Source organism: Antechinus flavipes, chromosome 6, assembly GCF_016432865.1.
Source record: "Antechinus flavipes isolate AdamAnt ecotype Samford, QLD, Australia chromosome 6, AdamAnt_v2, whole genome shotgun sequence".
Lineage (NCBI taxonomy): Eukaryota > Metazoa > Chordata > Mammalia > Dasyuromorphia > Dasyuridae > Antechinus > Antechinus flavipes.
In genome coordinates, this window is record NC_067403.1 from 250341632 (window position 1) to 250369140 (window position 27509).

General features: G+C 38.6%; 2 protein-coding genes and 1 long non-coding RNA gene across 3 annotated transcripts; 2 read left to right on the forward strand and 1 right to left on the reverse strand.

Annotated features, from left to right (window-relative positions):
* The first annotated feature begins 98 nt into the window (after positions 1 to 98).
* On the forward strand, positions 99 to 11047 carry LOC127540491 (membrane-spanning 4-domains subfamily A member 4A-like). Its single transcript, XM_051965210.1, has 7 exons — positions 99 to 216; positions 1553 to 1721; positions 4638 to 4766; positions 8040 to 8096; positions 8649 to 8807; positions 10159 to 10260; positions 10818 to 11047. The coding sequence occupies exons 2-7, from the start codon at positions 1566 to 1568 to the stop codon at positions 10950 to 10952; spliced, it is 738 nt and encodes a 245-aa protein (XP_051821170.1). The 5' UTR covers positions 99 to 216; positions 1553 to 1565; the 3' UTR covers positions 10953 to 11047.
* On the reverse strand, positions 7427 to 11706 carry LOC127540492 (uncharacterized). Its single transcript, XR_007948175.1, has 3 exons — positions 11638 to 11706; positions 9506 to 9635; positions 7427 to 8067 (listed from the first exon to the last, which is right to left on the reverse strand). It is a non-coding gene; the product is annotated as an uncharacterized LOC127540492 (long non-coding RNA).
* A 3440-nt stretch (positions 11707 to 15146) lies between these two features.
* Positions 15147 to 26910, forward strand: LOC127540500 (membrane-spanning 4-domains subfamily A member 4A-like). The gene is made up of 7 exons (XM_051965217.1): positions 15147 to 15272; positions 17716 to 17887; positions 18763 to 18894; positions 20279 to 20335; positions 21327 to 21485; positions 24009 to 24110; positions 25231 to 26910. Exons 2-7 carry the CDS (start codon positions 17732 to 17734, stop codon positions 25300 to 25302), a joined length of 678 nt encoding a protein of 225 aa, XP_051821177.1. The 5' UTR covers positions 15147 to 15272; positions 17716 to 17731; the 3' UTR covers positions 25303 to 26910.
* Positions 26911 to 27509: the final 599 nt, after the last annotated feature.

The window sequence follows — 27509 nt, forward strand, 5'->3', positions numbered from 1 at the left end:
TATTCAGAAACTCTGCTTGCTTTAGTCATCATCAGCATATCCTTTGAGGCACAGAGAAAACTAAAGGGGGAAGGACAATGTGTTAGGGGGAAGCAGGCAGATATCATAGAGAGCAACTGCAGGGAAAGATCTCCTGTTTGGGGAACTCCATCCACTGACTAGGCAGTGTGCAAGACAGGAGACTTTTAGACCTGGAAAAACTAGTGGATTGGCCAGGTAAGAATGCTAGATGGTTCCCATTTTTGCTTCTAGATGAAGTGAAAATTGAGGAAAGATGGGAGTTGGGGAGGAACCCATGGGGGCCTTGAGTGGGAAGGAATATTCAAGTTTTTGGGTCTGACAGCTCTTCAGTCAGCCATCTCCTGGGGATCCCAGGACAGAGCATGTTTGGTTGTATTAGCATGAAGATAATTCCCAAAGAACCTCTGGACCTTTAGAGTCCTTCCAGAAAGCTCCTTTTGATTTTGCCCAGGCTGAAATCCTCTGAAGGGAATGGGCTGTCACTGGTGCTTCCCACTGAATGGCCCCTGGTGCCTCCCAAACACTTCGGCTCAGGAGCAGCCAGAAGACTCTGGATCTTCTCTGGGTATAAGGCACAAGAGGCATGGTTCAGTGGCCTCTTGGGACTCCTTCTGCCTTGAATTTCTAAGCCCAGAGCTCATTGCCTGATTCTCAGGCAAAACTAGGGACAAACATTTTGCATCAATGGACTGACAAGGTGTTTTATGTTTTATGGAATTAGTGAAATCCCCCTCTTCCGTTGGTGGCAGTTTTTTTTTTTTGTGCAGATAAAATTAATTCTGGAGAAGGAAGAAGGGATGATTCTCCCGGTGTTAGCTCCCTTCTTGTACTATTATCTCTTAAACATCACTGCTGTAATGGAAATAATGAGCCATTATGATCACAGATGGATGGGAGGGAGAGGATGTTAGAGGTGAGAGACCCTTCTCACTTCTATATTTTTGTGGCTTACTTAATTTAAAGTTCAATTTAAGGTTTACAACCACCAGCCCTCTTATCCCTGTGTTTTTGGTAATATCCAAGATGAGGCTGAAGAGGATGAATCCTTACATAACTGGGGTGGGGGGAAATGTGGATAATATATGCCCTGTAATGATGATTCATGAATGCTGTCTTTCCCTGTGAAGGACATGATCTCTTGTCTTTAGATTTCATCCTATGTCTCTCAAAGTCTTTCACATCCATTTCCTCGTTTTATCCTTTCAACAACCTAAATCTTCTTCTTTCTGGGATAACCATTCCCAATTTTTTTTCAATCAATTGTAATGTGGCTAAGTCTTACTCATCCTAGCTGCCCTCTGTAGCTTCTCAGGCTATTCCTTAAACACAGAATCACAAACTGAACCCAAGTTCTGATCTGACTTGGATTCAAGAATACGGCCCTATCAAATTCATTATTCCAGGCTCTCCTTACTATAACTCAAGAGAACATTAATTTTTTTTTAGCTCCCGTTCCAAATTTCTGTTTTTTGGAGGGTGGGGGGAGAAAGACACACATGTTTCATGTACTTCTTCTGTTCTCTTCTTACAGCATCATCAGCCTCATGGACTCCCAGGAAAATCCAAAGGGAATGGGGCCATCCTCTTCTCAGCCAGGTTTCCTCAACTTCTCACAGGTTCCATTGGCGATGCCCATGCAGCTCTATAAATCAAAAGTACACCTGCAGAAATTCCTGAAAATGGAGCCCAAGGTCCTGGGGGTGAGTCCGAGTTTCCCATTTCTTGGGAGAGCGCTCATATGTTTCTAGCTGGGAGGAACGTAAGAGATTTGTAGATTTGGAAGCCAGAAGGAACTGCTTTTGTCTTGTATCTGCAGAGCTTAGCACAGTGCTTGGCAAGGAGTAAAAGCTTAGTAAATAAATGCTTGTGGAATGATTAACTTAAATATCAATAAGACAGATTTTGATACCATGAAGTATGAAATGGACATCAAAAATTATTTACTCCAGCCTTCCCTGGCTGTTTTACAGATGAGGAAACTGAGACTCTGCTAGGGTTAGAGACACACTCTGAGCAGAGAGATAGGACATAACAGACCCACCATTTTAACCCAAGAAGATAATTCCAATCCCAATACTTTCTCAAGAGTCTGCATCTCAGGAAACTCTCCCATTTTACAGATGAGTAAACTAGAGAGAGTCAATAACTTTGCTGGTGTGAGGGTATTAAGGAGAAATGCTCATAATCTGAACACATTTCCTTTCTTAAAATTCAAGCTATTTCCATTCTACAGGTTGCCTCAGAAATATGACCTTCTCAAAGCTTGGTAGACTTCACCTTGAGCCAAGATGACACTTGAGATATATTTATTTACTCTTAGAGATGGACATTCTCCCTGCTTGCCCTGCCCTAAGCAGTGCCATTTAAACCAAAGGAGGATCCAGGACTTTGTGCCAACTTCGCGGTTCCTTGTCTCAAATCCTTTTAATTTAGACAGGAAAAGAGAAGAGAGATATCTTTTTCTTTTTAGCTGAGGGGGTAAGGAGGGTTTAAATTGCTGACTTGGAGCTTCTGCCTCCCTCTTGTTGTCCGAGGGAGTAAAGTAGGAATTTTCATATGGACTTTCTTTCCTTCCTATTCTATCCTTGATGATAGCATTATATAAGAATGACTAGCAGGAATAGGGGAAATAAGTGCCCAAGTGCTTCTTGGGAAGAGGAAGAAAAAAGAAACAGCAATGTCTCAGCATTGGGGTTCTAAATTGAATGGATCATTTCTTTATGTACTAATGCCAACCATCTGATAGAATTTCTCCGACCTTTTGTTTATCTACCCTCAAGTTTTCTTGGTTCAGCATCAGGAGTATAAATATTTAATAATAGGTTCTTGAAAAAAATGCATGCAGGACACCTTTTTAAGTTTAATCTACATTAACCTAATTGACTACATCAATTAAGTCTAGACAATCAACAAAACAGCAAATCAAGCTCTGATTTAGAGGCATTGCTCATTTCAGAAAGATAAATACTTCTGACAGTTTAGCCATTGGCTCTCCCAACTGCAGATTCTTTAGTATATTCTTATATCTTGGAAAGAGCGGGCTTATTGGACCAATAAGAGCAAGGAAACAATTTGAAACGGCTGATAGCATAAAAGAAATTATATAAATCTTTTATAACTGTTTAATTAGGTTTTCTTTTTGGTTTACTTCTTAACTGGCAAGTAAATTATTAAATAAAATTTATTAAATTATTTGGTAAATGTTTAATAAATGTTTATTGATTGACAGTCTAATAAATGTTATTAAGTGCTTACTATGAGTCAGGCTCTGTGCTAATCCCTGGGGCCACAACTAAGAAGAAAAAAAAAATACGATTCCTGCATTCAAAGATCACAATCTAAAGAAAGAAATGAAACAACAGGAGACAGGAAAGCATAGGAGGGAGAGCTGGGACACCAGAGGCTGACCATTTTATGGCAAGGGGCTTCTTGTTCCGTAGAGTTGACATGAGAGGGTAGTGATGCTAAGTGGAATGATCCAAGAGTCCAATATCTGCCTTTTAGAAAGGAAGGCACTCCTTCCCTCTAAACCAAAAGGAGAGGAGGCTGAGGGGGTGGTATCCATCAGGGCTGGAGTTAGCAGGATGCAGTGAGTCTAGAAATGATGATTGTGGGAGGGGCTCCTTGCTCCAGGCAGCTGAAACTGGGCATTGAATGTACAGCGCCTACATTCTCAGTTACACTTATTTTCCAGATCGTATTTCAAAAGCCATCAATAAAAGCTATTTTAGAGCCCACTCTTTCTCTTGGTTTTGGAGGGAATTTTGGAGGGAATCTATGGTCCCTCTGGTGTAAAATGCTTCAAACTGGCACCAGCTCTGGGACATATTTATGTGACCGTAAGGGGATGAAGGGTGCTGTGAGCACAAGTGATTTGTCCAAGTCTGTCCCTTCCTGTGAAAGGCAAGACTTTAATTCAAATCATGTGACTCTTAGTGCCAGCTGTTTTTATAGTATTCCACAATGCCTGGCGGTTTTTCCCTATTGAGAATAATCATTCAAATTTGCTAAGTACTCACTAAACATTATCTTGTATCGTATGTTTAATTTTAAAAAATAAATACATTGAATCATTTTAATGTAAAAATTAATTTTTGTCACCTGGAGCCATGATTTAATTGTTAGAGGGAATTCTCTGTGAGGAAATGTCTCTCTACAAATTCTCCATTTGTAAATGTACAAAGTGATCAGGGGTATTGTGTCTGGGATCACATAGTCAATACTTACATGTAAGAGATCAAAAGATCACAGCCCAGTTCTTCCCTTCAGAGAGATCTCTATTCACTGTGTGTTGCTGCCTCTGATCAGAGAATTTTAGAGCGGGACAGGACCTTAGGGAGCTTCTGGTTCAATCTCATTTTACAGATGAGGAAACTGAGACTTAGAAAGAAAGGAAGGGACATTTGTCAATTTCTAGGGATTTTATGTAATAGATCTGGGAATTGCTCCTTATTTTCTGACTTGACATCCCAATTATAGATTTTTATTAAGCCTCTGTTATACATGTCAGGCACTGTGGGATATATCCAGTGAGATTCTGGAAAGGAAAACATTTGAGGAAGGCAAGAAGGTGAATCAGTCCTCTGTATGCTCACGAGAATCTCTTTTCTTTCTAGACCATCCAGATCATAATTGGCCTGGTGAACTTCAGCTTAGGAATGGTTCTCATTTTGATTCCTATGGATCCTTACATGCACGAATCTTTTTTGTTTCACAGTGGCTACATATTCTGGGGAACAGCATTTGTGAGTAGAATTAATGAAACTAATTCTGAAATGTAGAGTTATTCCCGCTGAGCTAGAAGACAGGTGGGAACTTGAGTCCCAGAAACATGTCCTCTATTCTCAAGGTTTACTTCTTGTTTCTTCCAGTGGTAGATTAGGGGAAGGGTTGACATACATACATACACATCAATATTTATATCTAATTTGTCTGTTTAGTGACTATAATGTTAGAGTGAATTTTCTAATTTTCAGGCATTCTCCAAAATAGCTTATCAGCAGATCACTTCCCTTTAAAATGACATAATAAGTCTAAAACTTTTGTTTGCTTAGTTGTAGCCTGAGAAAGGCATGGACTCCCCATAGCTCTTTGGGCTGCCTCATACACCCAACTGATCACTAAGCTGTAAGGTCAGATTTTCCCAGAGCAGGAGTCATGTAGTCATATACAAAATCATTCAGAATCCTGGTCATGAGCCAAGCTCAGGGGTGGATTCATCCTTGTGATTTGCCATTGGAACCCCTGAGACTTATTAGAGGGGCTCCCCATTTATGCAAAATCAGTCATCCTTGATTCTTAAATGTGAAACAGTTATCGATAAGAAAAACAATAATTATAATATTTAATTAATAGAGGGTAAAAGTAGAAATGACCAAAATGTAACAGTACATTCATAAATGTGTCATTGTCCATCATGGAGAGTGAGCACGTCCTATAGAAAACAGCAGGAAGTAGATTGTGTAGGAAAACCCATATAAAAGGACATCTTAACTCTGGACTATCATCTCTGCTGCTCTCATTCTTTCAGTTGCAGTCTGTACCGTGCATCACCTGCTATTAGTTTTGCTCCTCGTCCTCACAGTTGCTCTGCAAACCCAAATTGCTCTGCCTTTTGGGCTGGGGGAACAATATTTTTGATATTTTTGCAAGGCAATTGGGGTTAAGGTTCTCCTGACTCCACAGTCAGTGTTCTATCCACTGTAACCATCTAGCTACCCCCGTGGAAACGATACCAAGCTCTTTTATCATACAGCTATCCTTCATAATTATTATACTTTTTTCTTTAAAAAAGTAAAATATATTAGCATAGTTTATTTTTTACTCTTTTTTAGCTTTTTATTTTTAAAATATATGGAGATAGTTTTCAACATTCACTTTGCAAAATCTTGTATTCCAAATCCCCCCTCCCTTCTCCCACACTCTCCTTTAGATGGCAAGTAATCCAATATATGCTAAACATGTGCAACTTTTCTGTGCATATTTCCACAATTATTATGCTACATCATGAGATTGCAGATGCAAATCTCATTTTTTTCTTCTTTTGAGACAATAAGAATAACTGATATTTATACAATGCTTATGATGTATTAGGGATTGTGGTAAGGACATTATGATTATTTTATTTGAGCCTTGACACAACCCCAGGAGGCAGGTGCTATTAATTTTATTATTTGCTATTATTATTATTATTATTTACTAGTATCCCCATTTTACAGATAGGGAAATTGAGGCAAACAGAAGTTGAAGGACTTGCCTAGCATCACCCAAATAGGAAATGTCCGAGGCCAGATTTGATTTGTATTTTCTGACCTTCGGGCTGGCTCTCTCCCTACTGTGCCACTTAGGTATATTCACACACATAGAATACTCTAGGGAAACACAGGTAGCCCTGGAAGGTTTCTCCTCTCACAGGCGGTGATGGCTGTTCATCTTGTCTGACTCTTTGTGACTATATTTGGAGCTCATTTGACCAATGGGGAAACTGAAGCCTCTAGAGTCATATGGCTAATAAGTATCTGAGACAGTATTTGAACTAGGTCTTCTTGACCCCAGACCTGACACTCTGTCCACTGCCCTGAAAAGTTTCCCTTCTCTCAGGAGGGAACCAGATGGCAATAAGCTCAGAAAATCCTTCAAATGGGAGGATTCAACTTTCTCCAATCATCTCTCAGCAAAACCAGGTCCCAGCAGCTGTAGATTTTCCCCTCAGTCAGTTCTCTCCGATGATTCCGTCTGAAACAGCTACTCTTGTGGTTCTCCTCCATCCTTCCTTAAAGCAGCAGTCTTTACTTTCAACCCGTCTCCTTCAGCAACTGCTAAGTGCACTCTTTCTTCTGCCTTCTGGTCCTCTGTGCTGAGCTTGGTCCAACTTGTTCTTCTCATCTCCTCTCTTTAGCTTCTGTTGCCTCAAATCAAGCCTTTAGTGTTTAGTGCCTCATTTTGACACAACTCAAAAGCTCTACCTTTATGTCAGGTGTGACTGCACAACCCTTCTGTGATCTTCCCATTTTTCCAAACCAGCTTATCAGCCATAGGCTTCAAAACTAAATACAGCTAAATGTAATGGAACCGCAGAACCCACAATTCACTGCAGTACCATGAGATCAGCCAGTGGTTTGGTTTTCAAAGAAGCCCTTTTTAGTATGTATATATGTGTATGTACCTGTCTGTCTACCTATCAATCATCTATCAATTATCTATTATCTATCATCTATCATTTATCCATCATCTATCAATGTTTAATTTATGTATCTATCATCTAGCAATTATCTATCATCTATCAATGTATAATCTATATATAGATCAATCTATCATTTATTTATCTATCATTTATCAATGTATAATCTATGTATCTATCATCTATGTATCTTGTTTATCATTTATTTATCATCTATGTATTTTGTTTATCATTTATCTATCATCTATCTATGTATAATTATCTATCTTATATGTGTGTGTTTGTGACAGAACAATTTTCTCTCAGATCTTCAGAATGTTTTATGAAACTTCTTATACACGCAGTGATACACACAAAGATAAACACATAAGTATAAGCACATGTACATTTAGAGGCACACATACATTTTTTATTTATACACATATCTATGTATAAATACACACATGCACACACGTACACATCTCTATTTCCCTCTTCCTTCTCTGCCTCTCTCTGCTTTTCTTTCTCTCTCTTCCTCCCTCCACCCTTTCTCTGTTTCTTCCAAACTTTCACCAAGACCAAGTCATTGAAAAAAGCTTTTTTTTTTTTTTTTTTTACCTTTTTATCAGGGTTACTTGATCTGAGAGTGATTTGTGCTAATTCTCACTATAAAAGAAGTCTATTTGTTCTTTGTCTAAATATTTAAGAAGTCCCTGAAGTGTTTGATGGAGCCATCAGAAACATCAATTTCTTAGGAATGGGAGAGGCAGGTCTTAGTGACTGACTATGCAAGGGTGAACACAGTAGGGACAGAAATGAAGATTTTAGGGCACTGATTTGTTCTCCATTCTGTTCACAGTTCATCATCTCTGGCTCTCTCTCCATCGCTGCAGAAAAGAAAACCACAAATACTCTGGTGAGTGACACTCCCTCTTTCTCTGCAGCTCAAGAGGAAAAAGCTTCTGATCTTTTTTTGTACCCTCTGAAAGGGGAGGGAAAAATAGAAGAATTATTGAGACAATTTAAGCAGCCATTAGCTGGCCTGTAGTATGCTTGCTTGGCCAAGACCACATGGTTAAACTTAGAATCACAAGTTTGTGTGTGAATCACTTTTGGCTGCTTTCCCATTATTCAGATTGCTACCTGGTAAAACCTGAAGTCATACCACAGAAATAAAAATAGTTTTCTTGACTTTTCAGTTCCCTTGATCTCTTAAGTTATCTTAATGTAAAGAAAGGATTTCCACATACATGTTGCATTTCCTAGTAGAATGTATGAATTTTGAAAAATGGGCAATTTGCCCTTTATTCCTAGTATCTCCAGTATCTGACATAGTCTTACACATAGTAGGTGCTCAATAGATGCATCTTCCTCTTGTTGCTGTTGGATGCACATGTGTGTCTTGAACAAGACTGGATATGCTCCCTGGGCGAATGTTAACGGGTTGCCTGTTCTCATGTGTTTTCAGATCCAAAGCAGCCTGGCGATGAACATTCTTAGCTCAGTGGTGGCCGGGCTGGGAATCATTTTTTTCTCACTCAACCTGATATGGTTTGATCACGCTCACTATTTCTGTTACCGAAATAATCAGAATGAAGTCTGTATTTTTGGTCATTTTCTGTTAGTGGTGAGTACTTCTAAACTGGGGCCAATATGATCATGGATCTTTGCAACTGATGGTCTTTACAGATCGGGGCAAATACATTATAAATTTTGTAGAGATCTGAAACTTTGAGAACAGGTGGTTTCCTTGGGGTGGGAAACAAAAAAGAGATTCCTTAATATTTCTAGTCTTATTGCTGTGATCTGAGTCAGAAATATAAATTCTGAGAACTCCAAAGGGCAAAAAGCAATGAACATTTCCATTCCATTCAGTTCATTCTCATCAATTTGGTGAAATAATAACCATATTAATAATAATAAGCAGTTATTACCATCTGTGAGATGAGAAGTCTCATGAAAGAAAGCTTCAGGAAATATTAAAGGAAAATCAGCTTATTTTCAGCTTAAGAAGAGGGAGATAAGTCAAGACAGTCTTTAAGGAGTAAACACCAAGTGAGATAGCTCTTGAAGGAGTAGGATTTCAGCAGCTAAACATGGAGCGTATTAACCTTTGCCTGGCTGGTGGTTGGTACAGGTAAGGTCATTGAAAAGAGAGAGAACAGAGGAAGATATGGGGATAGTTAGCCTGGATAAAGTTAGCCTGGATGGAGATCAGGAAAGAGGAATCATTACAGCAAGAGATAAAGATCACAATAGAGATGGAACTAGAGATTAGAGGCAAGTGTGGGGAGCAAGAGATCTTCTAATCATGTCCATATTCACCTTTCCTTCTATTAGTGGATGATAGACATTTAAATTAAGAGCAGGTCTCTGAATGATAGCTACAGGTACCACCATGGGCTCCATGCATCAGGGAGTTGCTGATGGTTTGAGCTGCCCAGAATCACCAAATCTGTAAGGAAAATAGACACAGAAATTGAATCCTGGTTAGAACTTTGTTTACTTCTAGGGACTTGGAGGCTTCCTTTATCAAATAAAATTTTGCTGAGCATCCATGACATACCCAGATGGATGCCAGTCTGGTTTGTATATGGAATGGAACACAAGGGAAGACTACTTAAGTGATCACAGGCAGGCCAGTGGGCATTTCTGATCCTTTTTGCTGATGAGCAAAATGGACGTGGTCATCCTTTCATGATATGTCACACAGAGTTATTATGAGGGAAGTGCTATGTGGATCTTAAAATGCCATTGAAATATGATTTATTATTATTGCTAATAACAAAATAATATTCATATCATACTTTAAAGTTTGTCAAGATCTTTAAAAATGTCTTAAATTTTGTTTTAGGACAATTTCTCATGTCCTAGCTTGTCCCATCCAACACTCCCTTTTTACCTCATTTTTTCCTGAGTTGTTAGAAGTGGATCTCATGTCCACCTCTCATCATTGTCTCTTTGGTTCCTCTTTCCAGGGAATCAATATTATTCTTCTGATCCTAACTATTTTGGAATTTATCCTGTCCCTCGTGGTCTCAGGCTTTGGCTGCAAGACAAGCTGCTGTAATCAGAGTGGGGTGAGTAGCTGAAGTCATGGGGTGACCTGGTCACTTTGGTGGGACTGTATAATGAAGTTACTGCTTGGAGAATCACTAAATGGCTCCTTTTAGGCGTATAAGTGGAGAGTGAAGACACATCCTTGTCTCATTAATTGGGATGGTTTGATTATCTTGGGATACCCTGGTCAGCCACCAGATCTTTGGAAAAGGGAAAATTATGGATCAGCCTTTTATCTCTCCCTCTATATTTTAGGCAAATTCAGAGAGCAATGTAGCCAAGAGTGAACTTGGAGAAAGAGTGAGAAAACCTGAGGGGAAGGTGGTCATAAGCTAGAAAAGTGAAGGGAAGAGAAGAAGGCAGGGAGATAGATGAGTGGCAAGTGCAAAGAAAGAATGAGAGGATATGAGAAATTGGCTATCCATCGCCCTCAGAATGCCAGCCTTCCTCCATCATTTAGCCTGGGCTTGGACCTTAGCATAAAAGTCATGTCACTAGAAAATTTTCTGCCCTTACAATCCCTTCAGCTTTATTCCTGCACTTTTGAGTCACTTCAGGGTTTCTGTTGACATTCTAGGTCACCGTGTTCATGCCTTCCCCACCTTCCGTGCCAGAAAATCCAACTGCTGAAGCCTGCAAAGGAGGGACAGTTCAGAGCCCAGCTGCTGACCCAAGTGCATTGCCAGGAAGCCATCCTGACAGTTTCGTATAGAGCGCATGCTTCCCTGTTTTTAGGGAAGGCTTTGCCTTGCTGGCTGTTTCTCAATTTTAAAAAAAGAAAAAAAATAATGATGATTTCCTTGGTTTCTTTGTTGTGGACTCCTCACTTCCTCTTTTCTTTCTCTCCTAACAGTCCCCTAATAATGTCAATGATTTGCTCACAATCATATCAACAAAAATGTCAGTGAGTTTGTTTTAATGTGGCTGCCCCCAAATCCAGTCTGCCCCAGCCACTCTGTGGATCCCTATTGGAGTTGGGTTCGATGGCACAGAACTGGAACACAAGCTGTCCTCCATGAAGGAGCATCCTCAGCTTCTGGAACGGCCTGCTGCCTCCTCTTAGGATGCCCCGGGCTTCACTTCCAATGCTCAGGGCTCCATCTTATCTTTGATCTTTGCTCTGGTGGCTTCCCCAGCCTCTGGCTCCTCATTTCTACTTGCTTCCCTGTCAATGAGTCATTACTTACTGCTGATCTCAAAGTTTTCCCATTTGCCCACCAAATCATAAACTCCTTTAGAGCTTCCTCTTCCCCTCCCACCCAAGTCTCCTTTTTAGGACTTCCCAATTCAATGTTGTATGGAGAAGGAACTCTAGTAGGGAATCAGATGCAAGTCTTACTTTTTACACTTGCTTAGAGATCATCTAGTTTAGCCTTCTCTCAGCCCAAAGAAGTTACCTGAATTTCTTTGGTTCACGTCAGTGATGATCAAATTTAGATTCTTGTCGTCCAGTCTGGTGTTCTTTCTACCATGGCAGTTATCTCCCTGTTGTACAGAGAGAAAGTACCTCATTTCCCTACTCTTGTGAAAATGGGGAAAATATTATATAGAGAGGTCAAGAGAGGACTGGTAGCTTTGCTAAAGACAAACTGTTTCTGAGTAAGTGCTGTGATATAGCTAACGTTCCAAATGGTCTTTTGTCATCCGGCCAAAGGCTCTTACACTCATTGCGTTTTCCTGACTTTTTAGCTTATGAGAGAATCTACAATTGAAACCCAATGTCCTTAGCTCCCTCACAGAGCAAATTCTCCCTCTAAACCTTGGTTTATTTAAAGCTTTATGGAAGTTATCTTCTAGCATACTAATAGAATAAATAGGACTTTTTATTACCAATGTCCTCTAACTTTTTTTCAAGTTTAAATGAGCAAAATAATCAAGGGTGAAAATCAGCACAGGTATCTTAAAAATTATGTGACAAATTGATGGTTTAATCAGGATATTGGACCACTGTATGATTCTGAATTGCTTTAAAATGGATATCAGTGATTTGGAGAGATTGCTTTTCAAATACGCATGTGACACAAATAAGCTTGGGGGTATAGAAAACGTTCTGTATAAGGTGGTTGGGATCCAACAAATGATTAGACAGCTAGAATTGAAACATACCTACTAAAATACAGCAGGAAGGTTTATATTTTAATTAGGATAGGACAGTACTCCTGCTGGTTCTATATTTCAAAAAGATCAAGGAAAGAAATGAAAACTCCATATGTACAAAAATAATTCCAGCAGCTCTTTTGTGTTTACAAAGAACTAGAAATCAGGTAGGTGATCATCAAAAGAATGAACAAGTTATGGCACATAAATGGAAGAAAACACTTGACCCCTGTATTGTATACCATTTTCAGGATTGACCTGGATAACTAGACAAATGAAACACTTATCACATATGACTTAAATTCTAGCATCTGCAGAGGGCCTGAAAATTTCTCACATCTATTTTTCCTGGAAATATTCAGGAAGAGAAAGCTTTACATTAAAATTTAATTCAAATTGAACATACTTAAATATATAAGTTAGCATGGTGTTGTTAATTGTTAATGTTAAAATTTCATTTGGCAGTTATAATATGACTTACTTTTTAAAGTAACATTTTGTTATTTAGTCTGTTGTAAATCCACAGCAATAAGAACATGACTCAGGTGTGGAGCCATGGATCTTTTAAAAAAATTCAATAGCATTATTTTTCCAATTACATGTAAAGTCAGTTTTTAACACTCATTTTTATAAGATTTTGAGTTCCACAGTTTTTTTCTCCCTCCCTTACCTCCTTCTTCCTCAAAGCAGCAAGCAATCTGATATAGGTTATACATGTACAATCATTTTAAACATATTTCCATATTAGACATTTTGTGAAAGAAAAATCAGAATAAAAGGTAGCTATGAATTTTGTAGATGATCTACTGGATTTAAATGTGTGGATCCTCAGACATGAGAGAGAGAGAGAAATCTTACTTACAAATCAGTTGCCCTGCAGTTGTTTGGAGCATAAGCTGTTCAAAGAATACAGGCTGTTGTTATTTGTCCTTCTTTCTAGAAGATGACCATGACATCAAGGAGGGAATGCTGTGATATGCAATTGAGTTGTGTGCAAGGTCACTTGCATTTTCCCCTCCAGAGCCAACTGGGGCCAGTGGCTGGATATAGATCAGGATGACTGGAGATGACTCTGAGTGAAATGGGAGACCTGAGCCTTTTTAAGCTGAAGTCTCAGTTTGATTGAGATAACCTCCAATCAGTGGTTAAGGCTAGGTGAGAAAGAACTGAGGCAAAGAATGGTCTTTTTTACCTAGTCAAAAAACAAACAAACAAATGAATAGATAAACCGATAAATAAAAAACCATAAAAATTAGGAATCCTTCTGGGAGGGGAAGACCCTCAGTATTTCTGGTCAAAATGACATTTGCTATTTATATTCACTCTGAGGCAATCAGGACAAAACAAAGACCGGATGGATTTGACCTTTTGTGGGTCAATCAATGAAAGCTAGAATGATTTGGTATTTAAGTTATAGAAAAGAAATCTTAATTGTGAACACCATGACATTAAAGAAGAAAGGGAGGGAGGAAGATGGGAGTGGGGAAGGAAGGAAGGAGAGAAGGAAGGAAAGAAAGAAGGCAGGAGGGAAGGAAGGGAGGTAGGAAGGAAGAAAGGAAAGAAGGAAGAAAGGAGGAAAAGAAGGAAGGAAAAAAGGAAAGAAGGAAGAAAGAAAGGAAGAAAGGAAAGAAGGAAGGAAGAAAGGAAGTTAGGTAGAAAGGAAGGGAATTAGGTAAACTACATTTCCAGGTCCTCCATGGGGCAGCTCCTACTCACAGAGATTGTCACTTGTCCTTTGTTCTCAAAGATGACCATGGCATCCGGGAGGCAATGACATGACATATGAGTGAATTGAATTCAGGTAAAGGAGGTTAGTTAGAAAATTAATTCTTGATTAGGTAAATAAAGCCGTTCTCTGCCTCAGCTGCTCCCCAGCCATAATCACTGAAGGATAGAGCCTCAGTCAAATTGAGACCTGTTAAAACCTTAGTGTAGAAAGCCCAGACCTCCCACTGGATCCGGGGATGGCCCTGGTCCTCCTGATCTGTGTCTGGGCACTGGATCCTGGTGGCTCTGGAGGAGAAAGGGAGGCTGTATATTAAGCAATGATTCCCAGAGACAAGGCTGGATTCAGTAACCTGGTTATTCTGAGAATGAAGATTGATGAACATGTCAGCTAGATGGTGCTAGATTTCTGGGCCTGAAGCCAGGAAGATAAGGCAAATTGCCTCAGACAGTTATTGGATGTATTAGCCTGGGCAAGTCATATAACTTTTCTCAGTTTTTTCATCTGTAAAATGAACTGGAGAAAGGAATGGCAAACCATTCTAGTATTTTTTGCCAAGGAAATCCCAAAAGGGGTCATAAAAAGTTGCACACTACTCAACAGGAATAAAAAAAGAACAGGATTATATATAGTCATTCTTCTCTTCCTTCTCTTTCTCCTCCTCCTTTTCATCCTCCTCTTTTTTCTCCTTCTCTTTCTCCTTCTCCTCCTCCTTCTCCTCCTCCTTCTCCTTCTTCTCTTTCTTCTTCTCCTTCTCCTTCTTCTCTTTCTTCTCCTCCTTCTCCTTCTTCTCTTTCTTCTCCTCCTTCTCCTCCTTCCCCTTCTCTTTCTTCTCCTCCTCCTCTTTCTTATTCTCCTCCTTCTTTCTTTTCACTTGAGCTCCACTAATTCCAATTGCACTTCATCCATTCATCCATGTCTTACTATCTTTTCACGTCCTCCCATAATACATGCGATAAATCTGTGGCACAAACTTATCATTAGTCACTTCCTATATTGGAAAGTAATAGTTCGTGATTTCTGGAAACTGCTTGCTGCAGTCATCACCAGCTCATAAGTAAGAGAAGACCAGGGGGAAGGGCATAGTATCAGGAGGAAGAAGGAAGACAAGACAGGTTGGAACCTTAGAGGAGGAACCCTTGTCTCATCAGACCGTGAGGAGGAAGATTGAAGGCCAGGAAACCCTGCATGAACTAGTGAGGAGGAGAGGTAAGAACTCTGTGTAGTTCCCATCCCTGGTTCTAGGAAAAGCTAGAACCAGGAAAGATGGGTTTGGAAGGAGTCTAAGAGAGTCCTGAGGAAGGAGTATTCCCATTTAGGATTGAAAGAGCTCTTTAGTCCGCTCTCCTCCAAGCCAGACAGGACAGATCAGGTTTGGTTACCAGAGGATGAAGATAAAAGATCTTTTGACTATGAGCAGAGACCTTCTGGGTCTTCCTAGCCTTGTCTAGGCTGGAATCTTTTGAAGGAAATAGATATTCACTGGGCAACCCTTAGACCTTCACAAAGACTTCTAGCTCTGGGGGGGGGGGCAAAAAAAAGTCTTCCAATCTGCCATGGTTTTTGCAAACAAGAGGAATAGATGGTTGTCCTTTTGAAGATCCTTCTGCCTTGAATTCTTCAGTCTAGAATTCATTGCCTGTATCTCAGGTGCAACCAGAGTCTTTTAAACTAGAGGAAAAAATTGCATCAGTATATTGGCAAGGTCCCTTTCTTTGGTGACCGTCATTTGCACATTTTATTGTGCAGATGGGACTAAGGCTGGGGAAGTGGAAATTTCTTGAGAGATGGCACTCCTAAAATAGACACTTAAATTTCATTGCACAAATTTCAGATCTGTATTCTATTCATGTTAGCTTCACTCCTACAATATGGATTTGAAGCCCTTTCTAAAGTCTAAGAGGGTGCAGGATGGGAGATGAGGAATATTGGCAGTCAGAGTTCACAGAAATCCACACACCTTTCCCCCTTTTCACATCTTATGATATATTCTTCAAAACCCAATTCAAAGGTGAACAACAACTTTAAGCCTAACTTCCTGGCCACTTGGGGCATCCTGAAGTAATCCTTCCAAAGCATTTCTCTCCCCTAGACTTTTCCAGAGATAGTTCATAGATTGCTTTTTTTCCTCCCACTTCTCTTGTTTTGTCCATTCTTCTCCCTAGACAAGGGCAAGCTTTGGAAAATGAGGAATTGTAATCTTCTACCCCTTTCTTCATGGCATAGTTGAATTCATACTAAGCCTTCAATGCTCTGTCGAATCAAGGAATCAGAGTGGAATGGGCCCTTTTCGCTAATTAACTTCATTTTTTCCTATTTATTTTCCTCATTCTAGATCTCCCTAATCCCCATAGAATGAGGGGTTTGTTGGGGGAAATCTGTTCACCCTTTACCTTGTGGAAATAGGCTTGAGCTATGGCCTGTGGGCCCCGCCTACCCTGGAACAGAGAAAGAGTGAGATTTTAAATTGGATCCTTTTCATGGTCAGAATAGGGCTGATTTATAAAAGCTTGTTTCTCCCAGCCACCTTTAAGTAAGATCGATAAACTCATTTATATGTTTTATTCAATGAATTCCCTTTCAATCAATCAATCAATCGATCAATCAATAAAATATATTAAATGGACACTATATGCCAACCTCAGCACTATTCTAGGTATATTTCATGGTGACACAAATTCAAAGTTGAGACAGTTGGGCAAATGCTAACATGAGAAGAGTGCTTTGTTCTAGGCTGACAAAGTTGCCTCCACGTTAAGCTATAAGGCCACAAGTTTCTGAGCCCTTTTCAGGGCTGATTTACTGATTGTTCTCTGGGTATAAGTAAAGAGAAGGGATTGGAAGAGTAGGTATAAGGAGTTTTGTAAATGATAATGTCCTTCTTGCTTAAGTGCTACTGTCTAGGTGGAATATAGCCTAATATAAGCTTCTGGGATAGTTAAGAATGAGAAGGATGAACTGAAGATCTTTACTCACCCATATTTTCATTCAGACATCTCCACTTCCTCAGTTCTCTCAACTTTGAGGATAAAATTCAAGGCCTCTGGAGGACTTGGAACCTGAGTCAAAGTGACAGCTGTGCATTTTTAGTTTGGTTCAGACTGATCCCAAAGTTCATATGAGCCAGTTCACCTTGTTCTGATCTATGATCAGGACCCAGCCCTAATGGACAGGTCACTTCCAGGATAGGATATTTCAATCTATACTAAAACCATCTTCACAGCTGGAAAAATGTCAAAAGTAAGTATTTTATAATCAGGATTATCTTCCCTTATGAAGGACACAACTCCTTGCCTTTGGATCTTGCCTTTCATGTCCATTGCCTCAATCTATTCTTTCAACAATTTAAGTATTCTTTTTCTCCAGGCTAATGATTCCCAGTTTTTTTCTTCAATCAATTCTCATTTAGTATGATTTAAGCCATTTGCCATCCTGATGGGACTTTTCTGTATACTCTCCAGCTTATCAATGTTCTTCTTAACTGTGGTCTGACCCCAAAATCTGCCTGGGGTATTATTTAGACACCATCCCTCTCTTATTGTAGCCTAAGATTGTGTTAGCTTCTTTCAACTCCTTTTCCACCATCTTTTTTTTTTTTTGAAGGAGAGGGCACCCTAAACCCATTTTTCATGTGAATTATTTTCTCTTACAGCATCATCAGTGGCCTCATGGACTCCCAGACAACTATAAAGGGAATGGTTCCAGCCTTTCCCCAGTCAGGTCCCACTTCCTTACCTCAGGATCCAGGGAAGGGATTTATGCCATTTTTTCGATCAAAAGCACACCTGCAGGCGTTCTTGAAAGGGGAGCCCAAAGTGCTGGGGGTGAGTCAAAGTCCCCATTTTTGGGAAAGTAGATTCATATGTTTCTGATTGGGAGGAACTAACAAGAATTCCCTCTACCAATATAGCTAGGCAAGAATCCACCATTTATAATCTTAGAGAGTTGCTAGCAATTGGTAAGAAATTAAATAATATGTCTGGGATCACAGAGTCAATCTATGTAAGAGTTAAGAGGATCTCATCCCAAGGTCTTCCTGACCCTTCAGCAAGATGTCTATCCATTATACTTTTCTGCTTATCTGGCTCTTACATGATTCTAGGATTTTTGGAGCTGAATAAGACCTTAGAAACTGTTTAGTCCAACTGTCTTATTTCATAGATGAGGAAATATTCTGAGGAAGGCAGCTAGATAGTAGAGTATTTAGAGTGGAATTGGAATCAAGAAGACTTATCTTCATGAATTAAAAATTGGTCTCAGACATTTATTAGCTGTGTGATGCTGGTAAGTTACTTAATCTAATTTGCTCAGTTTTCTCATCTGTAAAATGAGCTAGAGAGGGAAATGGCAAACCACTTAGCATCTCTGCTAAGAAAATCCCCAATAGAATCATGAAAAGTTGTCCATGACTGAAAAAAAAAAACACAGAGCAAAACACTTGTCCAAAGTTCTCAAGGTTTTAGGGAGTAGAGTTGGGGATTGATCCTATTTTTTCTGACTTGAAATTTCAGTCAATCAATTAGTTAATTATAAGCTTTTATTGAACCTCCACCACATGTCAATTCCTGTGACTTCTCACTCATGCTCAGTAAGGGTCTGATAAAAAACACGTTTGGGAAGGACAAAGAATCTTGACTCTGTATCTAGAGAGAAGTGAATAAGTCCTCTATGTACTCATGAAAATCTTTTTCTTTTTTAGACTGTCCAGATCATGATTGCTCTAGTGAACTTCACCTTAGGAATGGTTTTCATTTTGACTCCTCAGGATATTTATCATTACAGGAGAAATTTTCTGCTTCACACTGGCTACCTATTCTGGGGACCAATATTTGTGAGTAGAATTAATGAAGCTAATTCTGAAATATGGAGTTTTCCCTTTTGTTCCTTGGAGAGTCATTTGTCTACAAAATGATCTTTATGCCCAGTGTTTCTCATTTGCAATTTCCACTGGTGAAGAGAGGGAAGGATTGGTATATGTTAAATCCAATGTATGTATACATATTTATGTAATTATTGTACTGCACAAGAAAAATCAGATCAAAAAGGAAAAAAAAATGAACAGGAAAACAAAATGCAAGCAAACAACAACAAAAGAGTGAAAAATGCTATGTTGTGGTCCTCATTCAGTTCCCGCAGTCCTCTCTCTGGATATAGATGACTCTCTTCACCACAGAATCATTGGAACTGGTTTGAATCATCTCACTGTTGAAAAGAGTCATGTCCATCAGAATTGATCATCATATAATCTTGTTGTTGCTATATACAATGATCTTCTGGTCCTGCTCTTTTCACTTAGCATCAGTTCATGTAAGTCTCTCCAGGCCTTTCTGTAATCATTCTCCTAGTATTTCTTAGAGAGCAATAATATTCCATAACATTCATACACCATAACTTGTTCATGATTTCCCAACTGATGGGCATCCATTCAATTTCCAGTTTCTTGCCACTCCAAAAAGGGCTACTACAAACATCTTTGTACATGTGGGTCCCTTTCCCTCCTTTTAGATCTCTTTGGGATATAAAACCATCTAAACACTGATGGGTCAAAGGTAATGCACATTTTGAGAGCCCTTTGGGCACAGTTCCAAATTGCTCTCTAGAATGGTTGGATCATTTCACAACTCCATCAATCATATGTTAGTCAGACATTATTTAAATACTGAAACCAGCTAAGGTAGTTACAGACCACGGTAAACTACAAAACCAGGATTTCAGTCAATACTGTGCTTTTGAACAAGTCCTTTCAGTATATTAATTAGAGGGAGATGTTTTCTCTCAAGTCCCCACAATGATTTGTGAATCTTGTCATACACATATACGTGAAGAAAAATACATATAGAAACAAATACATGTCTATGTACACGTATATGTATTGGTAGATTAAGAGATAGATAGAAATACATTTGAGGAGCCTTTTTTCTTCTGAAAAGACTCATATGGCTCATAAAAGACTGACTTTGTTTTGACTTTTGGCATGGTTATTTGAATTCAGAATCATCTGTAATAATTCTCATTGTGAAAGAAGGGAGACCTGACAACTAATCCTTGTTCAAATATTTATGAAGCAACTGGAGAATATAACGAAATGGTTAGAGACATCAAGTTCTCAGGGATAGAAGAGGAAAATCTCAGTGGCTGCTGGGGGAATGGATGAGCACAATGGAGACTGAAACGAAGGTTTTAGGTCATTCATGTCTTACATCTTCTGTCCACAGTTCCTCATCTCTGGTGTCCTCTCTATTGTTGCAGAGAACAAAACCACAAATGCACTGGTGAGTGACCTTCTCTCTATGTCTTAGCTCAAGAAGGCATTTTTGATCTCTTTTTTCACCCTCTGGAAATTTTTTTCTGGAATTAAAAAAAAGAAAAGTGTATAGGTATAGTTCAGAGAAATGAAGATGAAAATCTCATCTTTCCTGGTCTTTTTCTTCTTATCTGTATAGAAGCACAACTACTCACGAAATGTTTCCTCTCAATTATTGACCAAAGCTGACCAAAGGCATAGTCTCATTGAGAGACAGCCTCAGTAACTCTTAGCTGGGCTGTAGTAGGCTTGTCTGACCAATGCCATATGGCCCGTCTTGTAACTTGAAATCACAGCGGTTATAAATCACTTTTGGCTATTCCTCCATTATTCAGATTGTTACCTGGTGATACTTGTAGTCATACCAACAACATAAAAAATAATTTTCCTGGTTTTTCAGTTCCTGTTGACCTCTTCAATTATATCAAGGTAAAAATTAATGTAAATAATGTAAAAATGTAAAAAAATAGTAAAAAATTATATTAATGTAAAAATAAAGGGGGCTTAATGGATAGACTGCTTGACTTGGAGGTATCTTTATGAGTTCAAATCCAGCTTCAAATCCTCACTAGCTGTGTCATCCTGGGCAAGTCACTTCACTCTGCCTCAGTTTCCTCATCTGATAAATGAACTAGAGAAGGAAATGTCAGATCACTCCAGTATCTTTACCAAGAAAATTCCAAACTGGGTCCATGACGTGCAACATGACTGAAATGACTGAACAACAAAGGGTCCCAATGCAGATGTTGTATTGCCTATAATGCAAAAACTTTGAGAATGAAGCAGTTTTTAAATTAATCCTTGTATCTGAAGAGACTTGTAGCTCATCCACGTGCTCAATATCTTTCTCTTGTTATTGGATGCACATCCGTCTCTCAAACAGGACTGGATACACGGAAGCTGCTCCATGACCCCATGTTAATGAGTTGACTGAGAAATGGATTTTTGTTTGTTTTCAGGTCCAAACCAGCCTGGCAATGAATGCTCTAAGTTCGGTAGCTGCAGTACTGGGAATCATCTTTCTCCCATTCAACTTGACATATATGCGGATCTCCTATTATTTTTGTCCTAGTTCAGTTGTCTCTAAATCCTGTTTCGGGGGCATAATGCTATCTGTGGTGAGTACTTTCTAGCTGTGGCCATTTCTGACCATGGATCTTTGGAGTAGATAATCTTTTTTCAATCCAGGGCAAAGATACTAAGAACTCTGAACCTCTGAGGAGAAGCAGTTTGCTTGAGTGAGGAAAGAAAAGGAAATTCCTTAGTATTTCTGGTCATTCTTGTGTTCTGTCTCAGAAACATGAATTCTGCAAATTTCAAAGGGTCAAAAAGTATCTTCATTCAGTTCAGCTCATTCCCATTTCATTCAGTTCAACAAATAAGGCTGGATATGTAGCTTTCTTTCTTTTTTTCTTTTTTTTTCCAGAACATTATCTGGATATTTTATTTTTCTTTTCTTTTCTTTTTTTTTTTTTTAAGAAAATTTACTTATTTATTTTATTATAGCTTTTTATTGACAAAACACATGCATGGGCAATTTTTCAACACTGACTCTTGCAAAAACTTCTGTTCTAACTTTTGCCTTCCTTCTCTCCATTCCCTCCCCTAGATGCCAGGTAGTCCCATACATGTTAAATATGTTAAAAATATATGTTAAATACAATATATGTGTACATATTTATACAGTTATCTTGCTGCATAAGAAAAATTGGATTTATAATGAAGGTAAAAATAACCTGGGAAGAAAAAAAAAATGCCAGCAAACAATAACAGAAAGAGTGTAAATGCTATATTGTGGTCCACACTCATTTCCCAGTGTTCTTTTACTGGGTGTAGCTGGTTCTCTTCATTACTGATCAATTGGAACTGATTTGGTGGATATGTCATTTTCACTACTTGTGAGGTAATAAGCTCTGCACAGGAAATAAGAAGGTAATTTTTAAAAATGCTACAATTCCTGCTGACAAAGAACTTATTCTCTTGTTTGTTCTTTGGGGAAGTAAAAGTAGGAAAAAAAGAGATCTGTGATAGAAGAGGGCAAATAAATATGAAGGAGCGTATCAGGAAATGTTTGAGGAGAGGGAACCTATTTTTGACTGAAAGAGGAAGTGGTGTCAAGAAAGCCATTTTGGATTATTTTTTCACTTAATAGCATTTGATTTCCCCCTCCAATTATATGTAAAGGTAATTTGCAACATTGATTTTTTCTAAGATTTTGAATTTCAAAGTTTTCTCCTTACCTCCTTTCCCTTCCCCATCCCCCAGTCTGATATAGGTTATATATGTGTAATCATGTTTAATATATTTCCATATTAGTCATGTCATGACAGAAAAATCAGAACAAAAGGGAAAAACCACAAGAAAGAACAAATAGCAAAAGCAAATGAGAATAGCATGCTTTGATCTGCATTCATTCTCCATAGTTCTTTGTCTGGATGTGGAAAACAATTTTCTATCACAAGTCTATTGGAATTGTCTTGGATCACAAGTCTATTGGAATTATCTTGGGTCACTGTATTGTTGAGAAGAGTCTTTCTCAGGTGATCGTCACACAATGTTGCTACTGTGTACAATATTCTTCTCACACTTTACTTGGCATCAGTTCATAGAAGTCTTTCCAAGATTTTCTGAAATCCACTTTCTTATTTCTTATAAAACAATAGTATTCAATTACAGTCACATATAATAACTTGTTCAGCCTTTCTCCAATTGATGGGTATCCCTTCAATTTCCAATTCTTTGCTGCCTAAAAAGAGCTGTCACAAAGATTTTTGTGCATGTAGGTCCCTTTCCATTTAAAAATGATTTTTGAGGAGAATTTTGAAGGAACAGGAGAATCAACAGATAAACATGATCTTATTTCTGTTTTTTTGTCAGTGTGGGCAAGGGTAATTATAAAGGGAGGGAGCAGGGCAAGAATGAGAGAGAATGTCCAAATTTAGCTTAGATGGAGATTAGAAAAGAATGAATGCAGTAAGAGATGAAGATCAATGGATGATTTAGGCAAGAACTACAAATGAGGAACAAGAAAGAGTTCCTCTAATAAAAGCTTTGCTCCCCGTGCCTTAATGGATTATAAATTTATAAATCCACTCAGGATTGAGTTTCTGACTGGTGGCTGAAGGCACCTTGTAAGTTGGGAAACTGCAGGGACTGACTCAACATCCCAGAGTCACCAAATCTTATACAGAAATTGGCCCCTGATCAGAACTCTGTCTCCTAGAGGTTTTAAGTTGTCCTTTATCAAACAAACCTATGTTGAGCATCCATGATGTACCCAGATGGATGCCAGCTTAACTTGTGTATGGGACAGAACACAGTGTTCCATGGGGTGTGACCATAGGCAGGTTAGTTTGCACAACAGGGGTGGTTCTCCTTGTACAATATATGACACAGGATTATCATGAGGAAAGTATTTTATGGGTCTCAAATATATTTAATTGTGACATTATAGCTAATGAAACAAAAATTACCATCCGTATTGTATTTTAAGGTTTGAAAAGAGCTTCTTATATATCTTGGATTTTGTTCCCTTCCTTTTCTCACATTTAATCTGCTCTTTTATTTTTTTCTTCATGTGTTATTAGAAGTTGGGTCTTGGATGAACTCCTCAACACTTTCTGTTTGGTCCCTCTCTCCAGGGAATCAATGGGATTCTGCTGATCCTAACTATTTTGGAACTTGCCATCTCCCTTACAGTTTCAAGCTTTGCCTGCAAAGCCACCTGCTGTAATGCGAGTGGGGTGAGTAGCTGATATCATGAAGGGAATCTGTTACTTTGGTGGGACTGGGCAATAGGGCTTCTCCTGGAAGGATCGGGAGCTGGGTCATTTCAAGGACTGATGGGAGGACAACCTGTCTTCAGAGAGAATAAGTGTCTCTGCCTCCATACTCCTAAGCATCATATCCATCATCAGAGACCAACCATTCTCTGGGAGCCACCATTGAGGATATGAAGGCTCCTCAGGTCTTTTTTTTTAAATTAAAGTTTTTTTTAAAATATATACATGGATAGTTTCCAACATTAACCCTTATAAAATCTTGTGTTCCAAATTTTCCCCTCTTTCCCCCATCTCATCCCTTAGATGGCAAGTAATCCAAAATAAGTTAAACATGTTAAAATATATGTTAAATCCAACATATGTATCCATATATACACACAATCTTGCTGCACAGATCCTCAGGTCTTAAAAAGGCACAATGTAGGGAAACTTTCCCCTGTATTAGTCAATTGAAAATCCATCATTCACCCTACAATGAGGCTGATATTGTATCCTAGATAAGGATAAAATAGTTGGGGAACATTTGTTTTTTCTAACTTAGTTCCAAATAGAAGACATAGAAATTGGAAGTGCTTTGGTCAATTTGATGACTAATTTGATGACAGTTTGATGATGAATCTTTATCTGGAATATTGCATCCACTTAGGAAAGGTGTGAGACATGTCCCTTGACTAGAAAGGAAGCTACCAGGACATACTCAGATATGGCCCACCTAGACAGAGGGCACATCTTTAAGTCTCATTGGTTGTTTATCTTGGGCTTTCTAGGTTTGTCATTTTTTTTGTATTCAGCACAAATGAAGAAGGTAGTTATAGACTCACTCCATTCCAGAGTGACCTTGGAGACAGAGTACGAAGGGAAGATGATGGGAAGAGAAGAGAAAAATGTTGAGAGTGAATTGGAAAATTAAGTGTATGTGGGAAGTTGACCAGCCAATTCTTTAGAATGGCAGCCTTGTAGGTGCTTGTAGCCAGAGCCAGTCCTCGGCATAAAGGTGACATCCCTAGAGACTTTCTGCTCTGACAATTGCTTCACTTCTCTGTCTCCATGGGGGACTTCTAAGTTATCATTTGCCTTACAGGTCACCATTGTCATGTCTTCTCCACCCCAAGCATCACAGAACCCTGAGGACAGACAAGACTTCAAAGTATAGTTGCTTCTACTCCTGCAGTGCCTGCGAGCCATTATGTTTCATACAAAACACATGTCCTGTTCCCAGGAAAGACTTCTTCCATTACTGGCTGTTTCTCAACAAAACAGAGTAAATTTCTTGGAATTCTTAAGCAATTGTCTCCAGCTTTGGCCAGGGTCTAATCACATTTGCTTCCTCATTTCCCACAACAACTCTGATTATCTCAATATTTGCTCACAACACTAACAGGAAAAAATGTCAGTAAATCATATTTTTTTTTTGCTGAACACCAAGGCTAGCCTGTCTGAGACTGTGGCTATTGGGAAATAAGGTAGGATAAGGGAAGAAGAAATGGAGATGGGGGGCACAAAAATAGGTCCTCTCCCATGAAGGAAGATTTTCGACTTTTGGAATGTTTTCCTGCTTTTCCCTGATGATTTACTGTGATTCTACCTCCATTAGTCTAGGTTCCATCATCTTGGCTCTTTGACCTCTTGGCCAATGAAGAAAATACCTCTTTTCTACCTTGTTTTCCTATGGGTGAGACATTTTTAGGAGAACTTACACTGATCTCAAAGATTCTTCATTTTTTTTTTTGTCCCCACAGTTGCCCGCAAAATCAGAAACGGTTTCACAACTACCCCTTCTCCCTACCACCATTCTCCTTTGAAGGTTCCTCAGTTCAGTATGTTGTAAAAAACAAACAAAACCAAAAATGGACCCCTTTGGATTGGGAGTTACAAGAGCTGTTGATGCAGATCCTAACTCTGCACTTATGAAGCCATAGCCTTACCTTTTCTGAACTTCAGTTTGTTTGATAAAGAAAAACCCAAATCTTTTAGCAGATGACAGAGTTTCTGACCAGGAGTTAATTTCTATGTCTGTTTTCTTTGAAGATTTGGTGACTCTGGAGTGTAAAGTCAGTCCCTGAGATCTCTTCACAATGGAACCTGCAGCCACCAATCAGAAGCCCAATCCTAGGTGTGCCTTTAAAAGTTTATAATCCACTAAAAGAGTTGGGGAAATCACACAATTGATAAGAGTTTAAGGCTAAATGTACATTTAGTTCTCCCTTACTCCAGCTCACACACTGCACGTAGTTCTACCTCATTGACATTTGGCACTCCCAGGTTTACAAAACCCTTGACATAGACCATGTCATGACCAGTATTCTAGTCAAAGCTTTTCTGAATACATTAGGGTTCAAATGGTATCTTTCAGTGGAAAATTGACATCATGGGACCTGGAAATAAGACCTCTGACTTTTAATCACTAAGAGAACCTTGAAAAATTACTCAACATCTTTAGGAACCATTTTCCTTACATATAAAATGAAGGCAATTTAATTAAATAACCTCGTTTACATTCTACGTTCTAGGGAAATAAATAGCATGTGTTCTAATATTCCTTCACCATTACTAAAGCTGCATCATTTCTCATATGAATTAATCCCTCATCTCTGAGCCCCTACTCCAGTTTAAGAAATATTTGTTACATAAATAAGGGAAAACTCTTTTCCCATGGACTTTTGCTTATGTCTTTTGGTATAAACTGTTATCTTTCCTCAATAATTTTATACAATTTAGCAACTATGAAACAAATAATAAAAATGTTCAAAATGATTGAAAATGAGTTTGCTTTGACAATAAATTTAGTGTCTCTTCTAACCACTGGTACTAACTTCTCCATTCTAGAAAAAGAAGCTCATATTCAGCTATCTCAAAATATCAATTAAAAGTATCTTTCCAAGAATTCATTTCTTCACATTTGTTTCTTTTTAAAAGATAAGAGTTAAAAAAAAGTTCTCAAGGTAAAAGAGTTATTTTAGTGTTTTCCTTCAGTCTTTTCACTTTTTCTTTCAAACCATTACAATTAATAATAAGTACAGAAAAGCAATTGAACTCTTGGTCTCTTCACATCATCCTCAAAGAATGATAGTTAAAATGTTCATGACTATAATTTCATTACCTCTTTTTTTTCCTGAGGCAATTGGGATTAAGTATATTGCCCAGGGACCCTAAGACAGGAAGTGTTAAGTGTTTGAGATCAAATTTGAATTCAGGTCCTTTTGACTTCAGGACTGGTGCTCTATCCATTGCACCACTTAGCTACCACTTCATTACCTGTTAAAGAATTGTAAATATTAATAGTAAATAAACAAATTTTTTAAATGTTCATTTATTTAATTAATTAATTTTTAAAAGATTAATTTTTAAAAATTTTTATTG

Bases quoted from the DNA above. Each gene is read 5' to 3' on its own strand.
- LOC127540491 (XM_051965210.1), top strand. From the start codon at position 1,566: ATGGACTCCCAGGAAAATCCAAAGGGAATGGGGCCATCCTCTTCTCAG. The intron at 4,767-8,039 runs GTGAGTAGAATT...TTCTGTTCACAG, and splicing joins TATTCTGGGGAACAGCATTT to TTCATCATCTCTGGCTCTCT. The intron at 8,097-8,648 runs GTGAGTGACACT...ATGTGTTTTCAG, and splicing joins AGAAAACCACAAATACTCTG to ATCCAAAGCAGCCTGGCGAT.
- LOC127540500 (XM_051965217.1), top strand. From the start codon at position 17,732: ATGGACTCCCAGACAACTATAAAGGGAATGGTTCCAGCCTTTCCCCAG. The intron at 17,888-18,762 runs GTGAGTCAAAGT...TTTCTTTTTTAG, and splicing joins GGGAGCCCAAAGTGCTGGGG to ACTGTCCAGATCATGATTGC. The intron at 20,336-21,326 runs GTGAGTGACCTT...GTTTGTTTTCAG, and splicing joins ACAAAACCACAAATGCACTG to GTCCAAACCAGCCTGGCAAT.